At 49.3% G+C, this 18,503-nt stretch overlaps 2 protein-coding genes across 3 annotated transcripts in view; both read left to right on the top strand.

Annotated features, from left to right (window-relative positions):
* On the top strand, positions 1-1,420 carry cryba4 (crystallin, beta A4). Its single transcript, XM_028418031.1, has 6 exons — positions 1-57; positions 336-379; positions 459-577; positions 676-817; positions 899-1,041; positions 1,154-1,420. Exons 2-6 carry the CDS (start codon positions 341-343, stop codon positions 1,299-1,301), a joined length of 591 nt encoding a protein of 196 aa, XP_028273832.1. The 5' UTR covers positions 1-57; positions 336-340; the 3' UTR covers positions 1,302-1,420.
* Positions 1,421-2,420: 1,000 nt separating this feature from the next.
* Positions 2,421-18,503, top strand: part of grk3 (G protein-coupled receptor kinase 3) — a 35,978-nt gene continuing 19,895 nt past the window's right edge. Inside the window, exons 1-3 of one of the 2 annotated variants that reach the window (XM_028417392.1) lie at positions 2,421-2,435; positions 3,899-4,211; positions 12,979-13,055. In XM_028417392.1, coding sequence (XP_028273193.1) covers positions 4,099-4,211; positions 12,979-13,055 — 190 coding nt within the window. In that variant the 5' untranslated portion in view covers positions 2,421-2,435; positions 3,899-4,098. The other variant, XM_028417390.1, reaches the window with a different exon arrangement.

Below are 18,503 nucleotides of genomic sequence, written 5' to 3'. Positions count from 1 at the left end.
GGGGCGCGTGGCTCCTCTCACTCTCACGGCAGGACATCCCAAGAGCATCTAAGCAAGGTGAGTCCCTGTCCCTCACCCAGCACAGCACAGCACAGCGCAGGGCAGGGCAGCACCAGCAGCCCCCGAAAACACTCAAACATCCCCCCCACACAAGCTGCAGGGCCCACAGGATGCTGACACCAGAGACCCAGAGTCCCTGTTTGACTTAGCTCACACATAGGTCCAGGAATTAGCCTGCTCCCACAGCTGGTGCTGCTGCTGCTGCTGCAGGCTGGGGTGATGTCCAGCCGCCCTCTCAGGTGCTCCTTTACTCATGTGTCCTTCCTTCATTCCAGACACGATGACTCACCATTGCACCAAGTTCTCCGGCCACTGGAAGGTGAGTGTGCGGGCGGAGGAGCCGCTTTGTGTGTTTGACCTCGGCGTGCATGTTACCCTGTCTTCTGTGTCTCCATCAGATCATTGTCTTCGATGAGGAGTGCTTCCAGGGCCGCCGCCATGAGTTCACCTCCGAGTGCTGCAACGTGATGGAGTTCGGCTTCGAGTCCGTGCGCTCCCTGAGGGTGGAGAGCGGAGCGTGAGTGCACAGCCTTTGACATCAGAATGTTGTAAAGTTGTTGTTTGTGTCGGTGAGCTAACGCAGGGCTGCGTGCTGTCCCCCTCTTCTTCTTCCAGCTGGGTGGGCTACGAGCACGCCTCCTACCAGGGACAGCAGTTCATCCTGGAGAGGGGAGAGTACCCTCAGTGTGATGCCTTCGGAGGAAGCAACTCCTACCCCATTGAGAGGATGACCTCCTTCAGACCCATCGCCTGTGCTGTGAGTCTTTGTGTGTGAACTGGTCTGAGCAGAAACCAGCGGAGACGTGTTGATGTGTTGAACCTCTTCCTCCTCCTGCAGAACCACAGAGAGTGTCGTATGAGCATCTATGAACGTGAGAACTTCCTGGGCCGTAAGGGTGAGCTTAGCGACGATTATCCCTCCCTCCAGGCCATGGGCTGGTGCAACAATGAAGTCGGCTCTTTCAGGGTCCAGTCTGGAGCGTGAGTGTCCTCCCGGGCTTTTTTTTTTTCTTCTGCTCTTTCACAACCGTTTTGCATCATCTGTACTTCCTCCTCCTCCCCCTCCCTCACTCTCTCTGTGATTTCTCAACAGATTTGTGTGCTACCAGTACCCTGGTTACCGTGGATACCAGTATATCATGGAGTGTGATCGTCACTGTGGGGAGTACAAACACTTCAGGGAGTTTGGCTCCCACTGCCAGACCCCTCAGATCCAGTCCATCCGCCGTATTCAGCAGTAACAACTTACACACCATCGCCCCCCCCCCCCTCTCCTCTCCTCTCCCATGTGACCCCTGACCTTTGACCCCTGCTGCTTCCCAGTGCTGAATAAACTGTTTTTCTTAAACCTTACTGACTTCCACCCCTGTATCTGATTATCAGACTGACACTTGTGTTGTTCTGGTTTCCAAACCATTCGATCTGGAAATAAAGGCTGGAAACGAATTTACTTTCAACTTTGGTCAATTTTGAAGCAAAAAACATCGGAAATAATCTGTTTTAAAAACAGGACAAGAATCACCAGGGTATGACGGCACATCCATCAAAGAACTAAGAGAAATAATGGCATCGAATTAAGGTTAAAGGTGGAAATAAAATGATAATCTATACAGATGATACATGGCTCAAACAGAGCTTATTCAGATAATTTGGTGCATTTATTTAGAGATTAAATGATGATCAGCTGATCAGCTGATGATTACCAAACAGAAGGAAGGTGCTGCTTCTGTTCTGACCTGACGTCATTTCAAATGAAAGGAGAATTGTGCTGAACCTACAGGAACGTGGGCCAAACGTGGCCCCAGACTGGGCGCTCACATTATCACACGGAACCAACAAAACAGACGTGGCTCCGCTCGGCCAGAGGTGCAGAGGCGTGCGGCGTGTTGTCACACAATATCACTTTTACAGTTGACATGAACTTCATCCTTCCAGATCCAGTGTGTGACATGTCAGAGGCCTCTGCAGCCTGCAGGCCTGCCTGCATTACCCCCTCTCACCAGGATACGGCGCTGCGCCCCTACAGGAGCATCACGGCACCGATGCGTTGTAATATTAATTGTTGTTGGAGCTGCTGCTTCGTGACTGCTGGCTCTGCGTGGAAATAACGGCTCACGGGCGGAACACGAGTGGCGAGGGTCACATACAGCTGAGTGTCCGTGTCCTGCCCGTGGGAAATTTCCTCTACAGAAACAGAGCCCACACATCCTCAGTGATGAAGAGGAAGGGTCCAGGAGGACGTCTCATGTGCGCCGTTTGATCCATAAAGCAGAGATATGTCTTTACATGTGTTTTCATAAGCAGACACACACACACACACACACACACACACACACTCTCTCTGAGCTCCAGCTCCACAGCGCCGCCCGCTCCGTGTTTTGCCAGCCTCTCCCCGCCGCAGTGGGAGGAAGTCGAACCACAAAGCAGCAGCAGCGGCACTGTGCTAGCAGAGAAAACAGAAAACACATCGAGGGGACTTCAGCCTGGAACATGTGCCATATTGGAGCTGGAGGGCGAACAGCTTAACGGGAGCAGGAGCGCGCACACTCGGCTGTAAACACGGCCCCACGCACGGCGGACGGACGCTCTTTGACCAGCCCGAGGAGGGCTCCAGCAGCGCGGACAGCCTCGGCAGGCAGGAGCCGACGACCTGCTCGTTTTATTCCACGACATCCAGCTCAGTGCGGGAGGAGGAACTCCGTGCTCGGAGCCACGCAGGGTGGGGGGAGCAGACTACAGCAGGTGACCGGTTAACCGCAGCTCACGGTGGGAAAGTTACCGCTGACCAGCCGATCCATCTCCCAGCGCTCCCTCCCCTCCTCCGCCGCCGCCGCCATCAGCGTCACCGTCAGCCCACAGCCAGGCGCTCGGTGCTCGGCGTCTCTGCCCCTCAGCCCCGCCAGCAGGCATGGATCATTCCGGGCTGTCTTTCTGAATCTGTCGGAGGCTGCTGTTTTCTCGGAAACGCTGCTGCAGGACTTCCCCAATCCGAGCCGAGCCGCGCCGCAGCCGTTAGCTGCTTAATCTGAAACCGAGCCAGTGTTTTCACCCAACTCTGGAAGGATTTTTTTAAATAATAATAATCTGCTGGATTGGAATTAAAAGCAGCCGCTGTGCTCGGGGCTCGGGTGTTAGCTTACTGGCTACTAGCTCGTTTTTTTGTCGCTAGCTAGCTTGCGGCTAACTACTAGCTGAGAAAATATCGATATCGTCAGCAGGCTAAAGAGGTTAGCTCCCCACTCGGACGCGTGGATTTTTTTTGGGGGGGGCTGTGATTAGGTGATTACAGTGTTCTGTCCTGCGTGGACTGGATTAGGTGCTAAACCTCTTACAGGTCGTTAACCGCATCTTTTCCGGCGACATTTTTCTTGATGAGCCGATAAGGAACATTTCAGGCTGAACAGGAAGCGGACACATAAACAGCGAGTCCGTGGATTTATTTTATTTTTTATTGTTATATTAAGGGACAGGATGAGCTAGCACGGCTCGGCCTGAGCCTGTCCTCCGTCTCCAGCCGTGCCGTGCCAGGCAGATGTTGTTGGGACACTGTGGACACTGAAAGCGGGACATTTTGTCGACAGCGCGGTGTTTACATTTGAAGGAACCCCCTCCCTCCCGGAGCACATGCCGCACTGGAGACAAACCAGCCGTTTGGACACATTTCCAGCGAGAGGAGCAGGGAAGTCCCCGGAGGCTTTGACAGCTGCCTGTCTGTCTGTGTGAGACGCAGCGCCTGGACCTGGTTTGATGGGATTACGGGGACGCTGACTGGACTTGAACGCCTTCCCTCATGAGTTCCTGGTTCTCTTTCAGCGTGGTGGCAGTCTGAAGACAGCAGCCCCGCCGCCCGCTCCCCCGTCTGCTGCACCTCGGCCCTGGATGTGGCACGGACCTCATCTTTTTAACACCCTAAAGCCAAAACACACAGAAGCCATCCACCCATCCATCCACCCATCCATCCACCACCACCACCCTCCTTCCCTCCCCTCCCCCTCCAGACTGGTTGCTTCGTAGATTTGGACGTCCCAGGGTCGAAAGATGGCGGACCTCGAAGCGGTGCTCGCAGATGTCAGTTATCTGATGGCGATGGAGAAGAGCAAGTCTACTCCAGCGGCCCGGGCGAGCAAGAAAATCATCCTGCCTGAGCCCAGGTAGGCGCAGCTGCTGCTGTCTGTGTGCATCTTATATTGTGCATGTTGTGCAGACACACACACACACACACAGACAGAGACACACACACACACACACACACAGGGGGACAGACGGGCTTCCTCCTCTCTCCACCTGTGACTGTGGAGTCATTTCGGCTTCCATGCATGCTCCCCAGAGGAGAGGCAGTCAGGGAATGCTGTGTTCAAGGTGCAGCTCGTGCAGCTCGTGCACTGAGGCTGTGTCTGCATGCACCCCCCCCCTCACTGATGCACCCAGCAGGCCACACAGCAGCAGCAGCACAGCTGCAGTCCAGCCATGTATCAGTGTCAGGATCTCAGCGCCGCCTCAGTGACACATGTATCCATGCATCAGACAGTTTTCATGTCAGTGTTTTAATAACCCTGGCAACATCATTAAATATTTATTCCGATAGTATTTTAGTGAAACAAGACAGAACAAAGTGTTCTCTGTGTCGCTTCACCCCCCCCCCCCCCCCCCCCACACACACACACACACACACACGTTTAAAAACAGCCTGTAAGGGTGACATGTTTTTGTAGGCCAGCCAGGACATTAGCATCTCATGGGGCCAATAGGATTCCTCCATTGTGTTTTAGATTATAGCAGAAAATCAATAAAGTTAATGATCCTCAGCAGAATAAACACACACAATATGATCACCAGAAGCTAAAGGCTAATGCTAAGCTACAAACCAGCTACAGCACGGTCACATGACGACACCATCAGCACCACCAGGTCCACCGCTCTGACCTCTTCTACAGTACAAACACCTGGATGAGCTTTAATGACCTCGTCTGTAGTCCCATGTAGCCACTCGTTAGCATGTAGCCTTTGTTCAGACAGTAAACAGTCATCAGTGGGATTTAATGTGTGGTAGAATAAAAACCTGCTGAGCTCCTGTTAACCACAGACCTGATTTCACACACCTGACCAACATAATACACACACTGAGGGGACAGGAAGAGCTAACATGCTAACATTCAACACACACACTGAGGGGACAGGAAGAGCTAACATGCTAACATTCAGAACACACACTGAGGGGACAGGAAGAGCTAACATGCTAACGTTTGGCGAGGTTTGGTCTGATGTTTGAGGCACATGGGTGAGTAAGATCTGTCTCATACTCCACATCTGCAGCCACTCATAACCAGCATCAACCGCCATGTGTTGGTCCAACTGAAACCAAGGACCAACACATCTACACACCATGCAATGAATTCTGGTCTGAGCTGCATCCGGCACACCTCAACACCTCACAGAAGCCTGTCCTAAACCTTAGAAATAAATACATTTTATTTACCGCCATGTGAGAGCCCAGTGTGAGCGTTGGTCCAATCAGGTGCAGGCAGGAAGAGGTTGTGAGTGAGGGCCATGCATAGGAATATGGTCTCTGTAGTTCTCACTTCCCTCAGCTCTGCAGCTGAATCTACAGTTTGTTGTTGTTGTTTTTTGTGCTTGTTTAATATTGACAATATAATGCACCTCCTCCCCCTTCTTACCATCTCCTCATAACTGCACAGCCCTTTGTCCCTGCTGCTGCTGCTGCAGCTCGTCACAGCCTCTCTTCAGCTCAGGTTTTCAGGCTTGTATGGTGCAGCTTGATTGAAAAGGATGTGGTTAACATTTGGTTATCGAGACAGTTGCTTTCTCGTAGGTTTGTAAATTTGACAGCGCCATTTGGGTTTAGTCAAAGCAGCTCTCAGGCTGGCTGCCGTCCGTCCTGTCTGTGCTTCACTCGTCTGATTTACACTCACACATCTCCGCACGTTGGGTTAAACGAATGTAATGTTTAAAAGGAGAGGGTCAGCAGCTGCTTCAGGTGCTGGCACTGACTCCAGCAGAAAGCAGTGATCCAGGCAGTTCATTACACACAGCCTGCTGATCCTTCCAACTGGAAGGACTTGTTTAGAGGATGTTCTGCGCTCATTAAATGTGTGCAGAAGAAGCGTCTTCTACAAATAAAAAAAAAAAAAAAAGAATTCTCACCTCTGGCAGTTCAGCTGATTATCTGAAATAGACATCTGTCAATAGTAAGTGACACGAGATGACGTGGAAGCGCTGGCTGTACGTGGTGATTACTGTACGACTGACATAGCTGATTTAACTTGATGTCGCCGCTAATGTTTGTGAGCTAATAAATGTGCGTCTCCTTCCTTCGGGCTGCTGTTGGTGTCGCTTCATGTCAGCATGCTGAAGCCTGTTTGAATCCATTCCGCTGATCACACTGTCACTCTCAACATGATGAAGGCCACTAACTCACACAGAAACTCGGATCTGGAGTTTCTCTTTAGCGGCCGTAGCTCACAGATGGAGGTGTTTGTGGCACAGAGTTGGTTAGCATGTGTCGGGTAGCAGCCTGTGTGCCCGTGGTTCAGACCGATTAACGTCCTGTGAGGAGACGTTTGGACATATCTGACACTTAATCCTCACATCAGGTCTAGTGTTTGTGGTTTCAGCTTTTTTTCAGCGTTTGGCCTCCACCAGCTCCATCTCTTTACACTGTTTTCACACGTTATCTCATCATTATTGTCAGATATCGTTGCTTTTTGTTGCATGTGATGCTCATGCTGTCGGTTCTGTCAGTGTTTCAGCAGCCACTGTTGGCTCATAAAGACTTAAAGACAAGCATCCTAGCTAGCAGCTGCTACGTGCTAGCTGTCGAAGGTCCTCGGTGGCGTGCTGTGTTTCCGGTGTTTCGGCGCAGACTTGGCTGTGGGGAAAAAATGAAAAGGTTTGCTTCAATGAAAGCAGCAGATGATGAGAATAGTTTGGTGGTTTGAATACAAGGTGACAGACGTGGGTGCATGTGCAGGGCTGGTGTGAGTGCTGGGCTCAGTCAGTGTCAGCTGCAGTGAACTGTGACAAAGTGCATGAGCTAAATGTATGTAGGGGGAATGCATATGAAAGTTAGCTATGCCCTCTTCCTGTTTTGCAATTCAGATATCAATCTTTAAAAACGACTTCCTGGATGTATTTTTAGGTGGAGGTCGCTGTTTTAGCATAATTCGGTCCACGCTTGGTGCAGGGTAACAGCGTGACTCACTGATGTGTTTGTAATTGTTTCTGAACAGTCATGGAGCTTGATCAGTCTCTGATTAACTCCTTCAGGAAATATGTTGACACTAAGAACATGGGATCCTGAATGTAAGCCAGCCTCCTCTGGTTAAATCAGAAACGGGTCCATTAACATAATGATTCTTAATTGATTGGATTACCAGGAACCACTTGGTGTTGAACCTGTTTTAATTCCAGCTGCAGAGGTTCTTCAGAAAAATTCAGTTCTGCAGCTGATGATGGATGCTGAACCGATCCGTGTCGAGCAGTTTCTTTATGCGTTCGTTTCGGTTGCTGCAGCATTGACAGCTCGCAGTACAGTTAAAAGAGGACTTATGAGTCATTGAAGGGTTCTGCTGAATTCTCATAGGGGGAAAAAAACAATGGAGTCATGGGATAGACTGAATCATGGAGGATCCACCCATTCTTAGCTTCAGTTCTCGGGTTTGTTGGAGGAAACCTTCAGCATTTGAAGAAACAAGCTCCTGATCCAAGAGGCATCTTCAGGGGCTGCGAGTTCAGTGTCTTTGACCCTGTTCACACTGGGATCAATGCGACTCGGAGGTGGATCTAGCCGGATTGGCTTACATCTGGCTCAGGTCTGAACGCAAATGCAGCCAGTGACGTCATACTTCTAGTTCACGAGGACAGTGTCTGGGTCACGTACAAAAGCCGTAGTAAACAACCGTTGAACTACGACAGCTTTGCCCCGAGTTTATTTTCCACAGGGCTACAAAGGAATAAATTGCGAAAGAACGAGCGACACGGGACAAAAAAAACGCACAAAGCATGTGCACACACAGTCATATCGCGGCCTGAACAGGCTCTGTATGTTATGAGGCGCCACCTAGCAGTTTGGAGGACAACAAACAAGCCGGGTTAAGCTGGATTGAGCAGGCACGCGTGTGTGTGATAGCCAGATATGGGTCTGAACGTATCCAGCCTAAAGGCAATCTGGATTCAATCCTACTCCAGCTGGATTGACACTCTCCAGTGTGAACAGGGTCTTTGAGGAGCTAAACAGGATCCGGTCGTCTGCCAGTGAAACTGAACGCCGTGCTAATCACTCTTTATGTGTTCAGTCAACAGTCCAGGCGGACTGACACTGAGGTTAATCCGAGGCTTCATCCCAGCTACAGGCTGCAGCAGGTTGTTTGACTGATTAGCACATTAGTGACCGGAAAGAAGACTCAACACAAAACTACACAAACAAGCAAAGCTTTAGTGTGTGTGTGTGTTATCAAGTGAGTTTCTGCTTTATTATTTATCACACAGTAGCTGCAGAGATAAAAGCTAATGGACTTGTAAAGCATTATTACTCTGAGTGAATCAGTGAGACTGGCAGTGATATGAAAATGTCAGTTAGGTCATCATGATTACAATAATGTCTCCATATGTGAGCAGATGATGGTTACATTAGAAGGTTTGTTCCTGTGCAGCCTCACCACACATGCTGTTATCACCCGAGTGCTGCAGATTCGGAGGAATCACTTTAATCTGGATTGTAAAAGATCTGAGTGACGGACAGGACGCTCGCCGTGCTTCAGCAGGACCAGTGCATGAGGAACGCTTTCAGTTTCATGCTGGTGGGGGGGTGCAGTTAAATGTGGCATGTTGGAGATAGCGTGGTGCTGCCACATTCTCAGCGGGCCAAGGCTAAGTCCTCTGGCAGAGAGGTGAGATTTTGACAGCCACACTGGAGGCCGTGGAGCCGAGAGGCGTGGGGGAGGGTGATAGGACGACCTGCTGCTACACACAAGTCCAAAGAAAAGAGACGAAGGATGGAGATGAATAACCAGTTCGAGTCGGTGTCACTGAGATATGAACCGCCAGCAGAATCTAGGATAATATGTGGGCCAGCAGTGGTGATCGTCCTGCGTCACTGGGGAGCGGGGTCGGGAGGCTGTGGTTGGTTAAACATGAAATCACATTATCAACATTTAATTGGGTGATCAATTAAACAGTCTGGTTAAGCTGCTGTTGTCAGGGGTGACTGGACCGGTTTACTGTAGCATTAGAAAACACTGGGCAGCATGCTGAACATGTGGAGGAGTAGAAATGAGCTCTTTGCTAACATTAGCTGCTAAATCTGTCAGGATAAGCTGCTGAGGTCCAGAATGTTCTCGTTTCACCTCGGGAAGATACTGGAACAGCTGTCGGCTGAACAGTTTGGAGGTTTCCACAGAAGGACCTTTCATTTGTGTTGATGCAGTGAATGAGGACAGCTAGTGATGTAATTATAATTGTGGACGGTGCCATGGTGTTATCAGCACACAAGGTGCTACATCCTCACAGCAGCATTGTTACTACTGCTGCTTTACAGCCAACACACAGAAGCCATTGTTGTCATCTGGAGCTTTTAAGAAGAAACGCGGAGTAATTCACAAACAGTCTGATAATCTCATGCAGCTTTGAACTAGTACAGGCTGATGGACCACATGTTTGAGTATGGAGGCGGTGCGCGGCCACGACCTGAGTGATTGCCTAAAAAAACATGATGTTCAGTCAGATGATTTTATTTTATTTGTTTAATCCCTGGAAATGTTATCAGTCTGAACATTGATCCACTTTTCTTGCAGGCAGCTCTCTTCACACACCCTTAATCCGCTGGAAGCAGTCAGAAGCTCGGCAGCGGGCAGAAAAACAGGTTTTTAGAAAAACGAGTTTTCCTGTTAAAGACAGTAATTACACGTCTGGAGGCTTAAATAAGCTGGAATAAGTGCTCTCGCCTGCCGCTCGGGTCATGTGAGCACCGTCAGCTCAGGTATTGACAGAGAGAGCTGACAAACATCATTCTGCATGTTGTCCTCCCACAGTGTGTGAAGCAGAAGCAGAGCTGAGCCGGGCCTGAGCCGAGTGTGTCAGCACACCTCAGCTACATGCCCACAGCCCAGCTATAGAAATGCTGCTGACATCCTGTTAATATGTTAAATATTGACACATCTGCAGTGTTGGTACAGCGTCAGTGATTAGCTGCTAATAAAAGCTGCACTGAACTAAGAAAAAAAGCAAAGATAAGCAGAGGAAATGATCTGTTAACCCTTTCAGAGGCCTGTGCATCACGTGGTGTACTCTGACCTTTTACTGCCACACTGAAAGTTACTCAACCTCAGCTTTAACACATGCATGCTGTGTGTGTGTGTGTGTGTGTTTCGAAACTGGCTCCACCCACCAGGCGCTCTGCACCGCCCCCCCCCCCCCCCCCACCCAGCAGTGTGACTGCAGCCTAGCTTACCTGCAGATAACAGGAGTGTACTCTGACTGTAAGTGTTTGCATTTCAAGCAGCCTGCAGGTCTTTGTGAGGCCTGAAACCAGGTCAGTTGCTGGGACGGGTCTCCCACCGTCAGCCTGCTGCTGCTGCTGCTGCTGCTGCGTCGTCACAGAAATGGCTGTCGGGAGTTTATTAGAAGGTCATCTAGGAGGCGGCTGGAGACTTTTGGCTCAGTGGACGTTTTGTTGGCCAACTCTTCTCATCTGACTGTGCTAACTGGGGGCTCCTGCAGGAGTACGCTCCAGTGTGTGTTTCATTTACCTGCCGACGTCACAATATCACAGTTCCTTCACAGACAGCAGACACAACAGCTAGCGGCTCCGGTGAGAAGTAGATGTCTCTGTCAGATTATCAGCAGCAGACTGGAGCGAAGGCTGGAGGAGCTAATCATCAGCGACAGGCTGAAATGTATCTGTTTTGAGTTTTGGGCATTTATGGTGTTATAAGAGCCTTTTGGCTCTGAAATGTAGCACCTCCTTAAATCTTGAAGACAGGTTTCATCTTTACAATAAAACCAGATGTACCTGAAGACACACGAGCTCCACCTCTGCAGTAAACACTCACCACACACCCAGCTCAGGGCAGGAGTGTGCCTTCATATCTTCCTCTTTGGTGTTTGCTGTGAAGGGAAACGGTTCTTGGGATTTTTCCACTGCAGGAACTTATTGGCCTTATTGTGTTCTGACCAGTGGAACAGTTTTAGGGGAGACCAGTGCCCGTAGTTGTTTTTCCACTGCAGGAACTCCCAGGCTTTTCAGGGCCTCTCGAACTGGCCTGTAGTTGCTGTTTGTGCCTGTTTGTACCACTGGAACTAACCCAGAGAGAAGTGTCCACCTGATTTGTTGAATGCATCATTTCAGTTCCATGTTGAGGGTTTTATTGTGGCTTGTTACACCACTGGTGGAGTCCAGAGAGATTTAGATTCCCCGCGTCACATTTCGAGGTACCTGGATCCTGCACCTCAGGTTCCAGCAGTGGAAAAGCAACAGTTTGACAGCTCTGGGGATGGAGCTGTGTTTTAGTCTTGCAGTGCAGGCCTGATATTGGCTGTTTGAACACGCTGAGGTTCTGCAAAGATGGTGCCATGTTGGATTTCTTCGGGGTTCTGTGACAGGGAGCGTGGCTCACAGCGCAGTAAAGAGCACTCATAAATCCTCAGCTCTCAGGCGATCCCCTGTGGACAACACTGCCTTATTTATCACTGAGTGCCAGCAGTCATTCTGTCACTCAAACTGCACTGTCACAGCAGGAGCCCCCCCATCGTGCTCCGGTCATCTGCCCCCATAGGCTACGGCTGGTAGCTGCTGCGGCTAACGTCAAGCTCTGCTCCATGATGGAGTCATTTTTAGGAGGAGAGTGTTCTTTTGTTTCCTGATGTTAAGACGAGCTGTGTTTTTAATGCACCTCAGCAGCCGTGACCCAGTACATATCAGCAGCAGTCCAAACGTGGCTGCCAGGTTTCACACAAAGAGCCCAGAGTCAGCTGCCGATGATTCAGTGGGGCACACAGCGCTCCTCTAAAAGAGGAAGTGTTTACTTCCTAGCTTCTTGTTCCTGTCGCTGCTGCAGTTTGAAATGTTTCTTTACCGACCCAGACGCCGTCCTCGCTGTGATCATTTTTAAACCTCTGTCAGTTTAAAGCAGCTCGTAGCGCTGTGTTTAAATATATAACACACAATGACAGCATGTCATTGCCTTTCAAACGGGGGGAGCAGGTGTGTTTACTGTGAAGCAGCAGCTCACTGCTGTCATGTCAGTTGTTTCCCTTCCAGTGGTTCACAGATCCATGCGCTCACGATGCGTTTTATGATCCGATCTCCAAATAAATCCGCTTCTGTTTGCAGGAAAATGCTGCTAGCACAAGCACAGGTAGCATCAAAAAAACATGCATGTGGACAGACGGCCGCCATCTTGGATCTTTTAGAGAGGAGAGTTTCTATATTTACATTTATTTTGAAAGTAAAATCTTCTTTATTTTTATGTGTGTTGGTAAAAATATCCAGCCGAGCCCTTTAAACCGAGCCATCAGAAGGTGTCGGACCCCCTGCACGTGCTCAGTGTGCGCCTGTGAAGGTGAAGCTGCTTGCCTGTTGTGTGTGCAGTGTGCTGATATAGTGTTAATGGGCTGTTGGAGGCAGTGCTAATTGATTCATTCTCCCCACTCGCATTCTCATTAACACCCGTTCCCAGGGTAGCTTGTATCTCTCCAGATTCCCCCGCTGCCTCCCCTGTGTCCCCCTCTGTTCCCTCCCTGCTGCCAGAGTCTCTGTCAGGGGACAGGTGGCAGGGAGAGTCCTAAAACCAGGGCCAGGATCTCAGGTGGAAGGTGGAGGACCGGCCTGGGATCTGAGTTGTTGTTGTTGTTTCTGGAAGTGATGCTGACCCGCCTCTTCCTCTGCTCTGTGTGTGTTTGCAGCATCCGCAGCGTGATGCAGAAGTACCTGGAGGAGAGGGATGAACTGACGTTCGACAAAATCTTCAACCAGAAAATCGGTGAGTTTCAACTTTTTTATTCCATTTACTCACTCAGAACATTTGAGGCGTTGGAAGACAAGTACTGTTGTTTCAGTAGCAGGGATAAAAACCAGAGAGCGTCTCCTCTGACACTGACACACAGTGAGGTCTAATGTCTGTGAGTCAGTCCTGCTGATTTCTCTGAAGCTCGTCGTTACTCAGAATTCGAATGTTCAGAGCTCATTTCTACAGCTGCTTCGTTCTGATGATGAAGGTGCATCATGTGTCATTAATATCATGTGTGTGCTAGGGCTGCAACGACTAGCCGACAGCTAACTTCGTAGTCGACGGGTCGTTAGTGATGTCATCGCATGGCATGCCAGGATGTCCGCGGGCTTAAAAAGTATTAAAAGTTGATAAATCAATGTTGGGAAGTAAAAAAAAAAACTATTGAAAAGTCTTAATCGCCATTTCATGAGGTATTAAATTTTATTGTTATTCAAGCTTTGACTCAAGAGTCCAACAGCTTAAAGGGGGCGATGAGGTCTCAAAATATTTTATACTTTATACGTCATGCAGCAGGTCGGAGGCGGTCCAAAGTAGCCGACTGTTAGTCGTTAGGTAGTCAATGACCAGTCAACTGTTGAAACAGTCGTTAGTTGCAGCCATGGTAAAAGACTCTGCGCCTGCCTCGTCCTCCCACTCTTGTGGATCAGCACCCTCACTGCTGATGACATCAAGCCCCTCCAGACCCAGACGAGACCGTCAGTGTGCCGTTAATCCTGTGACACGGCGGCAGAGTTACTTGTATTTGTGGTGCAGAGCGGCACGTTTGCTGCTTCCTCCAGTCTCTGCTGGCTCCTCGCAGTGTTTCCTTTCTGAGCAGGCGGCTCTGTGCCAGTAGTTGTGGTGTACCAGGGGAGCACGGCTGCCCTGCAGGCTTCTGCTCGCTTTACTTACTGTTCCCGGTCTGAGCCCCCTGTGAGAATAGACTGCGTTAATTCTGCCTCCTTCTCTTTGTCTCCAGCTCTCCTCTTCCTCACACTTGTTGCTCTCTTCTGTCACCTTGTATTCCTCAGCGTGTGTGTGTTTGTGTGTGTGTGTGTGTGCTTATGAGACACCTGTGGCCAAATGTTGCAGTGCTGTTGTTGTTTTGTCCGTCCATGATCAGGATAAAAACCATGAGTGCTGAAAGGCCTCTGCAGATTCATATTTTAAACATTTAGTGTGACACTCGGTGTTTGACTGAAGACTCAGAGCACAAACCTTTAATAAACAGCTGCAGGTAAAAACTAACCTTGTGCTCTTTCAACATTTTGTCACTTGTATTGTAAACATTTATATCAAAACTGCACTTCCTCCTGTGGCCTCTAGGGGCTGGCTCCATGCCTCCCATGTTACAATGTCTGACTTTACCACAGAAACAGTTCTGCTCAGTTAATAAGTCACTGTAACAAATGTACAGGGCCAGATGAGTTTTATTACTCGCTGTTTTTAATTATATTTGGACTTAAAACTTTGTATAATTGTGGGCGTGGCTGAGCGACAGGCTCGCGGCGTGTGTTTCTTGTGAAATGACCGCCGTCACCTGTAGCGTGGGTGGTGTTTATTACCTCTGATGTGACCTTTGTCGGGCCTGTTGAGTGCAGTATCCTCTGGGAAACAGCTGAGAGGCGGACAGGGCGTTTGTGTGCCGTTGACTTTTGAATGGCAAATGTGCAGCTTTGCATGTTTCAACAGGAGTTAACAGAGTAAACAGGCTCAAACACAGCGTCATGTGATCCTGCAATACAAACAATAACTACAAACTCACAGCAGATAACTCCGAATGTTCCGCTGTAACACACACACACACACACACGCCTCTCACAGCTGCAGAACGGACAGGAAGTCAGTTTTAATCAACAGTTGCGACCGGGCTGTGAGTTTGAAGAGGCCTCGTCCTTCAGCTCAACGAGCTCTGTTGACTGTCATGACAACCAAGGTCAGGACGAAGACCGGGCGCCGCTGCTGCTGCTGCTGCTGCTGCTGGAATGTTTGTGTCGACCGTTTCTCATCTTCATTTTGAACTTAATTGGAGCAGGTGCAGCGGGGGAACGTCTGTCTGTGTAAATGTCCCCCGGCGCAGGAGGTCCACCTGTCTTCACATCAGACCACCCAGTCATGAGCGGATTCATCCACAGGCCAGACAAAAATCAGGGTCACCCAGGATGACCATTATGTAATGGACGTGCTGTAGTCTAAATATAGCCGGCACACTGGCCACTACTTCACCTTGAATATGACTTTTTTTAAAACAGCAGAGGTGCTGATGTGTGTTAATCCACACTGACATGAGGGGCAGGCTGTTTATTTGTAAATGAGGTGCTGTGTGAATCCTCCCTGCTCAGTGTGTCACAGCATCACTGGAGGTGAGAGGGGGTTTAAGTCCTGTCCTCCTCAGCAGCCAGCAGGAAGCCATGATGGAGTCACATGTGAGCAGCAGTCACATGACCAACGTTCAGAGAGTATCTGTCTGACCTGCAGAGTGTTGTTCTGCACAGAAACATGCTGAAGTCCTCTCGGCTCGTAGCCATGACTGTGCTGGAGCAGCAGGACTTTACAGTGAACAATGAGTCAACATGTGACAGGAGGGGAAAAACATTCAGCGCCTGATTCATAGAAACGGACCGGAGCACATTTTGCTAATAAAGGAGTAAAACCTGAAAGTGTGGAGCGATGGCTGAGGGCGGACGGAACAGAAGGAGCGACTGTGAAGAGAGAGAATTATTGATGAGTTGATTGAAACTGCTTTTGTTCCATTTTTGGTTGCATCATGCCTCCCCTCTGTTTCCATTCTTTAGCCTCTCTCTCTCTCTCTCTCTCTCTCTCTCTTGGCATTCTCCCTCTCCATCTGTCAGACTTCTGGAATGGATGATGGAGAGTTGTGTGTTGCCTAGCAACTGCGGTCTCCACGGCAACCGCGCCAGAACTGCTGCATTTGCTTGGCGACGGGGAGAAATGAAATTGATTAAAGGAGGAATAAAATAGGTGATGAGAATCGGGGGAGGAGGGGAGAGATGGACCGAGAGGACGGCGTTAAAACAGAGCCGGCAGAGACTGAGGGGGGGAAAAAAAAAGAGCTCTGTAGCAAAGCGCCGTTTCCCAGAATGCACCATGTCTGTGTATGTCAACAGACTGTCCACGCCTCCGGCCAGTCTCACGTCTGTCGTTTATTCATCCATCATGATTCACACTGTCTTCACATCCAGCGATCTGATAGCAGAGCAGAACACAGCACAGCTCAGACACCCTGATAACAGCCGGCTGAGACGCTCTGTAAAATAACGTCCGATGTTTGAAGGGTGCTCTGTCATAATATTTAAACATCTAAACATTCCTTCCACGGAAAAAAGCAAATGTGGTGGTATCAGTGTGTGTGTGTGTGTGTTTTTGTGTCTACCACCTGCAGCCGGCACTGCACCTAACAGGAAGGAGGCGAGAGGACAGAAACAAAACCTGGAAACTCAGTTGTCCCTGAGAATCATTCAAATGTCTTCGATAAAGGATTAAGTGTTGATTCTTGTCCTGGTGCATCTGAAAGACCAGGACCTCCACTGCTGCTGTCTTAGTGTTTGTCCAGGGTCATTTTTATAGTTCAATCTTATCGTTTACCTGCAAAAACATCAGGAAACCTGTGGCACAGCTCATCACAGGGGCCACAAATACAGAATACAACGAATGTATTTGAATTAAGATCAGCCACAGGCTGTTGAAATACTAACACCAGTCAGCATTTTGCCGACAGGGGCCCCAGATTTGCTCTGCATCAACTGGTTATAAATGAACATTTTAACTAGTCACTCACTTCAGCTCTGACCTCACAGGAAACCAGCCACCATATTCTACAGAAACAGAGCTACACGCACCTCACTCCTTAACTTTCAATGCAATGCTAACACAAAGCCTGTCACTCGCTAAAGAGTGCCACTTAATAACCGAAGCACCATATGGCTGCTGATTTATGTTATGCTGATTTAAACACTGCAGCATGGCATGCTACTGTTAGCTTAGCACACAGAGATACAACAGGTCAAAACCAAAAGTTGGAAATCTGATTCAGCAGAGGCTAACTGCTAAGTGCTAACTCTACAGAGCACCAGGATCACACAGTTTACAGTGTCCCACTTCATCCTTAGGCTAACTGGTCAATAAATGGGAACACTTCCTGGTTATCTGCATCCCGTTGCCTAGCAACTTGCGCTTAATATTGACATTCACAAGTTAGAATTCAGTTTGTGGCGTTGACTGTAAAAACAGCGGGCGTGCAGTGAGTCCTGGGGTCTGCTGGGCTGTGAAGGGTCCACCGGGTGCATCCGGCAGGAGAGGATGCTTTGAAATGGGACAGAGCTGTGTGGCCTCAGCCCCTCAGCCTGAACCTGCAGAGGTCCTGCTGATAATAACATGTATAAAATCAGGATGTTATGTTTCCACACCTGGAAGGACTTCAGTCAAACTCCATTTTCCTCCACAGTGTAGTGGAGAAGCTGGAATCAGTACATCTGTGGTGACAACTCAATTAACTGGTTACCATAACAGCAGCTGATTATTTGTTGTCAGTGTATTAATTAGTCGAGCTCTAATGTAACTGCCGGCATCAGATGTCTGCGGTAAGCAGGTGTCGGACACAGCGGGAGGCCTCGGCCATGTTTGAAGCTTTCGAACTCCACGAGACTGTTAGCAAAACCTAAACAAAGGACAGGAGCGGATGTCTGGTCCTGGAGCCACACTGGCTGTTTACAGAGGCTGCTGAATTACATGTGAACACGCTGTACCTGCTGCAAGATGGTGAAGGACCGTGGTTAACACAGGGCTCACCAGACCCCCTGCGGCTAATTGTGCTACAGATGACGCCCTTAAACGTCAGCGATGCCTTTGTTCCGGGGAGTAAACCTGGTGGTGCTGGTGATGTCACAAAGTGATGTTCATTACTGTTGGTGTTAGCTTTAGCTTCTTGTGAAAGGGAACCCCTGCGATGCTAACGCCCAGACTGGCCTGTTAAAACCCTGCTGCAGTCTGAGGCCAGTCAGTGTTTATTTTATAGCACAGGGCCATTAAGGCCTAATCTCATGTAATCTTCAGCTAACACACAGGAGACTGCTGCTCCCTTCAGCCAAACGTCTCCTTCCTCCACGTCACACCCTGCAGGACTTTGTGATTTATCAGGACGCCTCTTTGAGACCTCCGCCATTAGCATTTTAGCCGCTGTTAGCGAGGGTCTGTAGTCAGAGCAGCGGAGGCCGGGAGAATACTTAACGCTGTTTGCTAATCCTGAAGTCGTATGCGAATGAATATCAGTCAACACACACACACACACACACACACACACAGACACACACACACACACTGCTCTTCCACCAGTAAAGGTCAGTGTATGTATAATGCAGCACAGAGTCATCCCCTCGCTCACATGATCCATCAATAAGAAACTTTTAACATAAATTTAGT

This window comes from Parambassis ranga, chromosome 12, assembly GCF_900634625.1.
Source record: "Parambassis ranga chromosome 12, fParRan2.1, whole genome shotgun sequence".
Taxonomy (NCBI): domain Eukaryota; kingdom Metazoa; phylum Chordata; class Actinopteri; family Ambassidae; genus Parambassis; species Parambassis ranga.
Note: the sequence above shows the minus strand (reverse complement) of the source record. Positions and strands in the feature narration are given on the sequence as shown.

Bases quoted from the DNA above. Each gene is read 5' to 3' on its own strand.
- cryba4 (XM_028418031.1), top strand. From the start codon at position 341: ATGACTCACCATTGCACCAAGTTCTCCGGCCACTGGAAG. The intron at 818-898 runs GTGAGTCTTTGT...CTCCTCCTGCAG, and splicing joins TCAGACCCATCGCCTGTGCT to AACCACAGAGAGTGTCGTAT. The intron at 1,042-1,153 runs GTGAGTGTCCTC...ATTTCTCAACAG, and splicing joins TTCAGGGTCCAGTCTGGAGC to ATTTGTGTGCTACCAGTACC.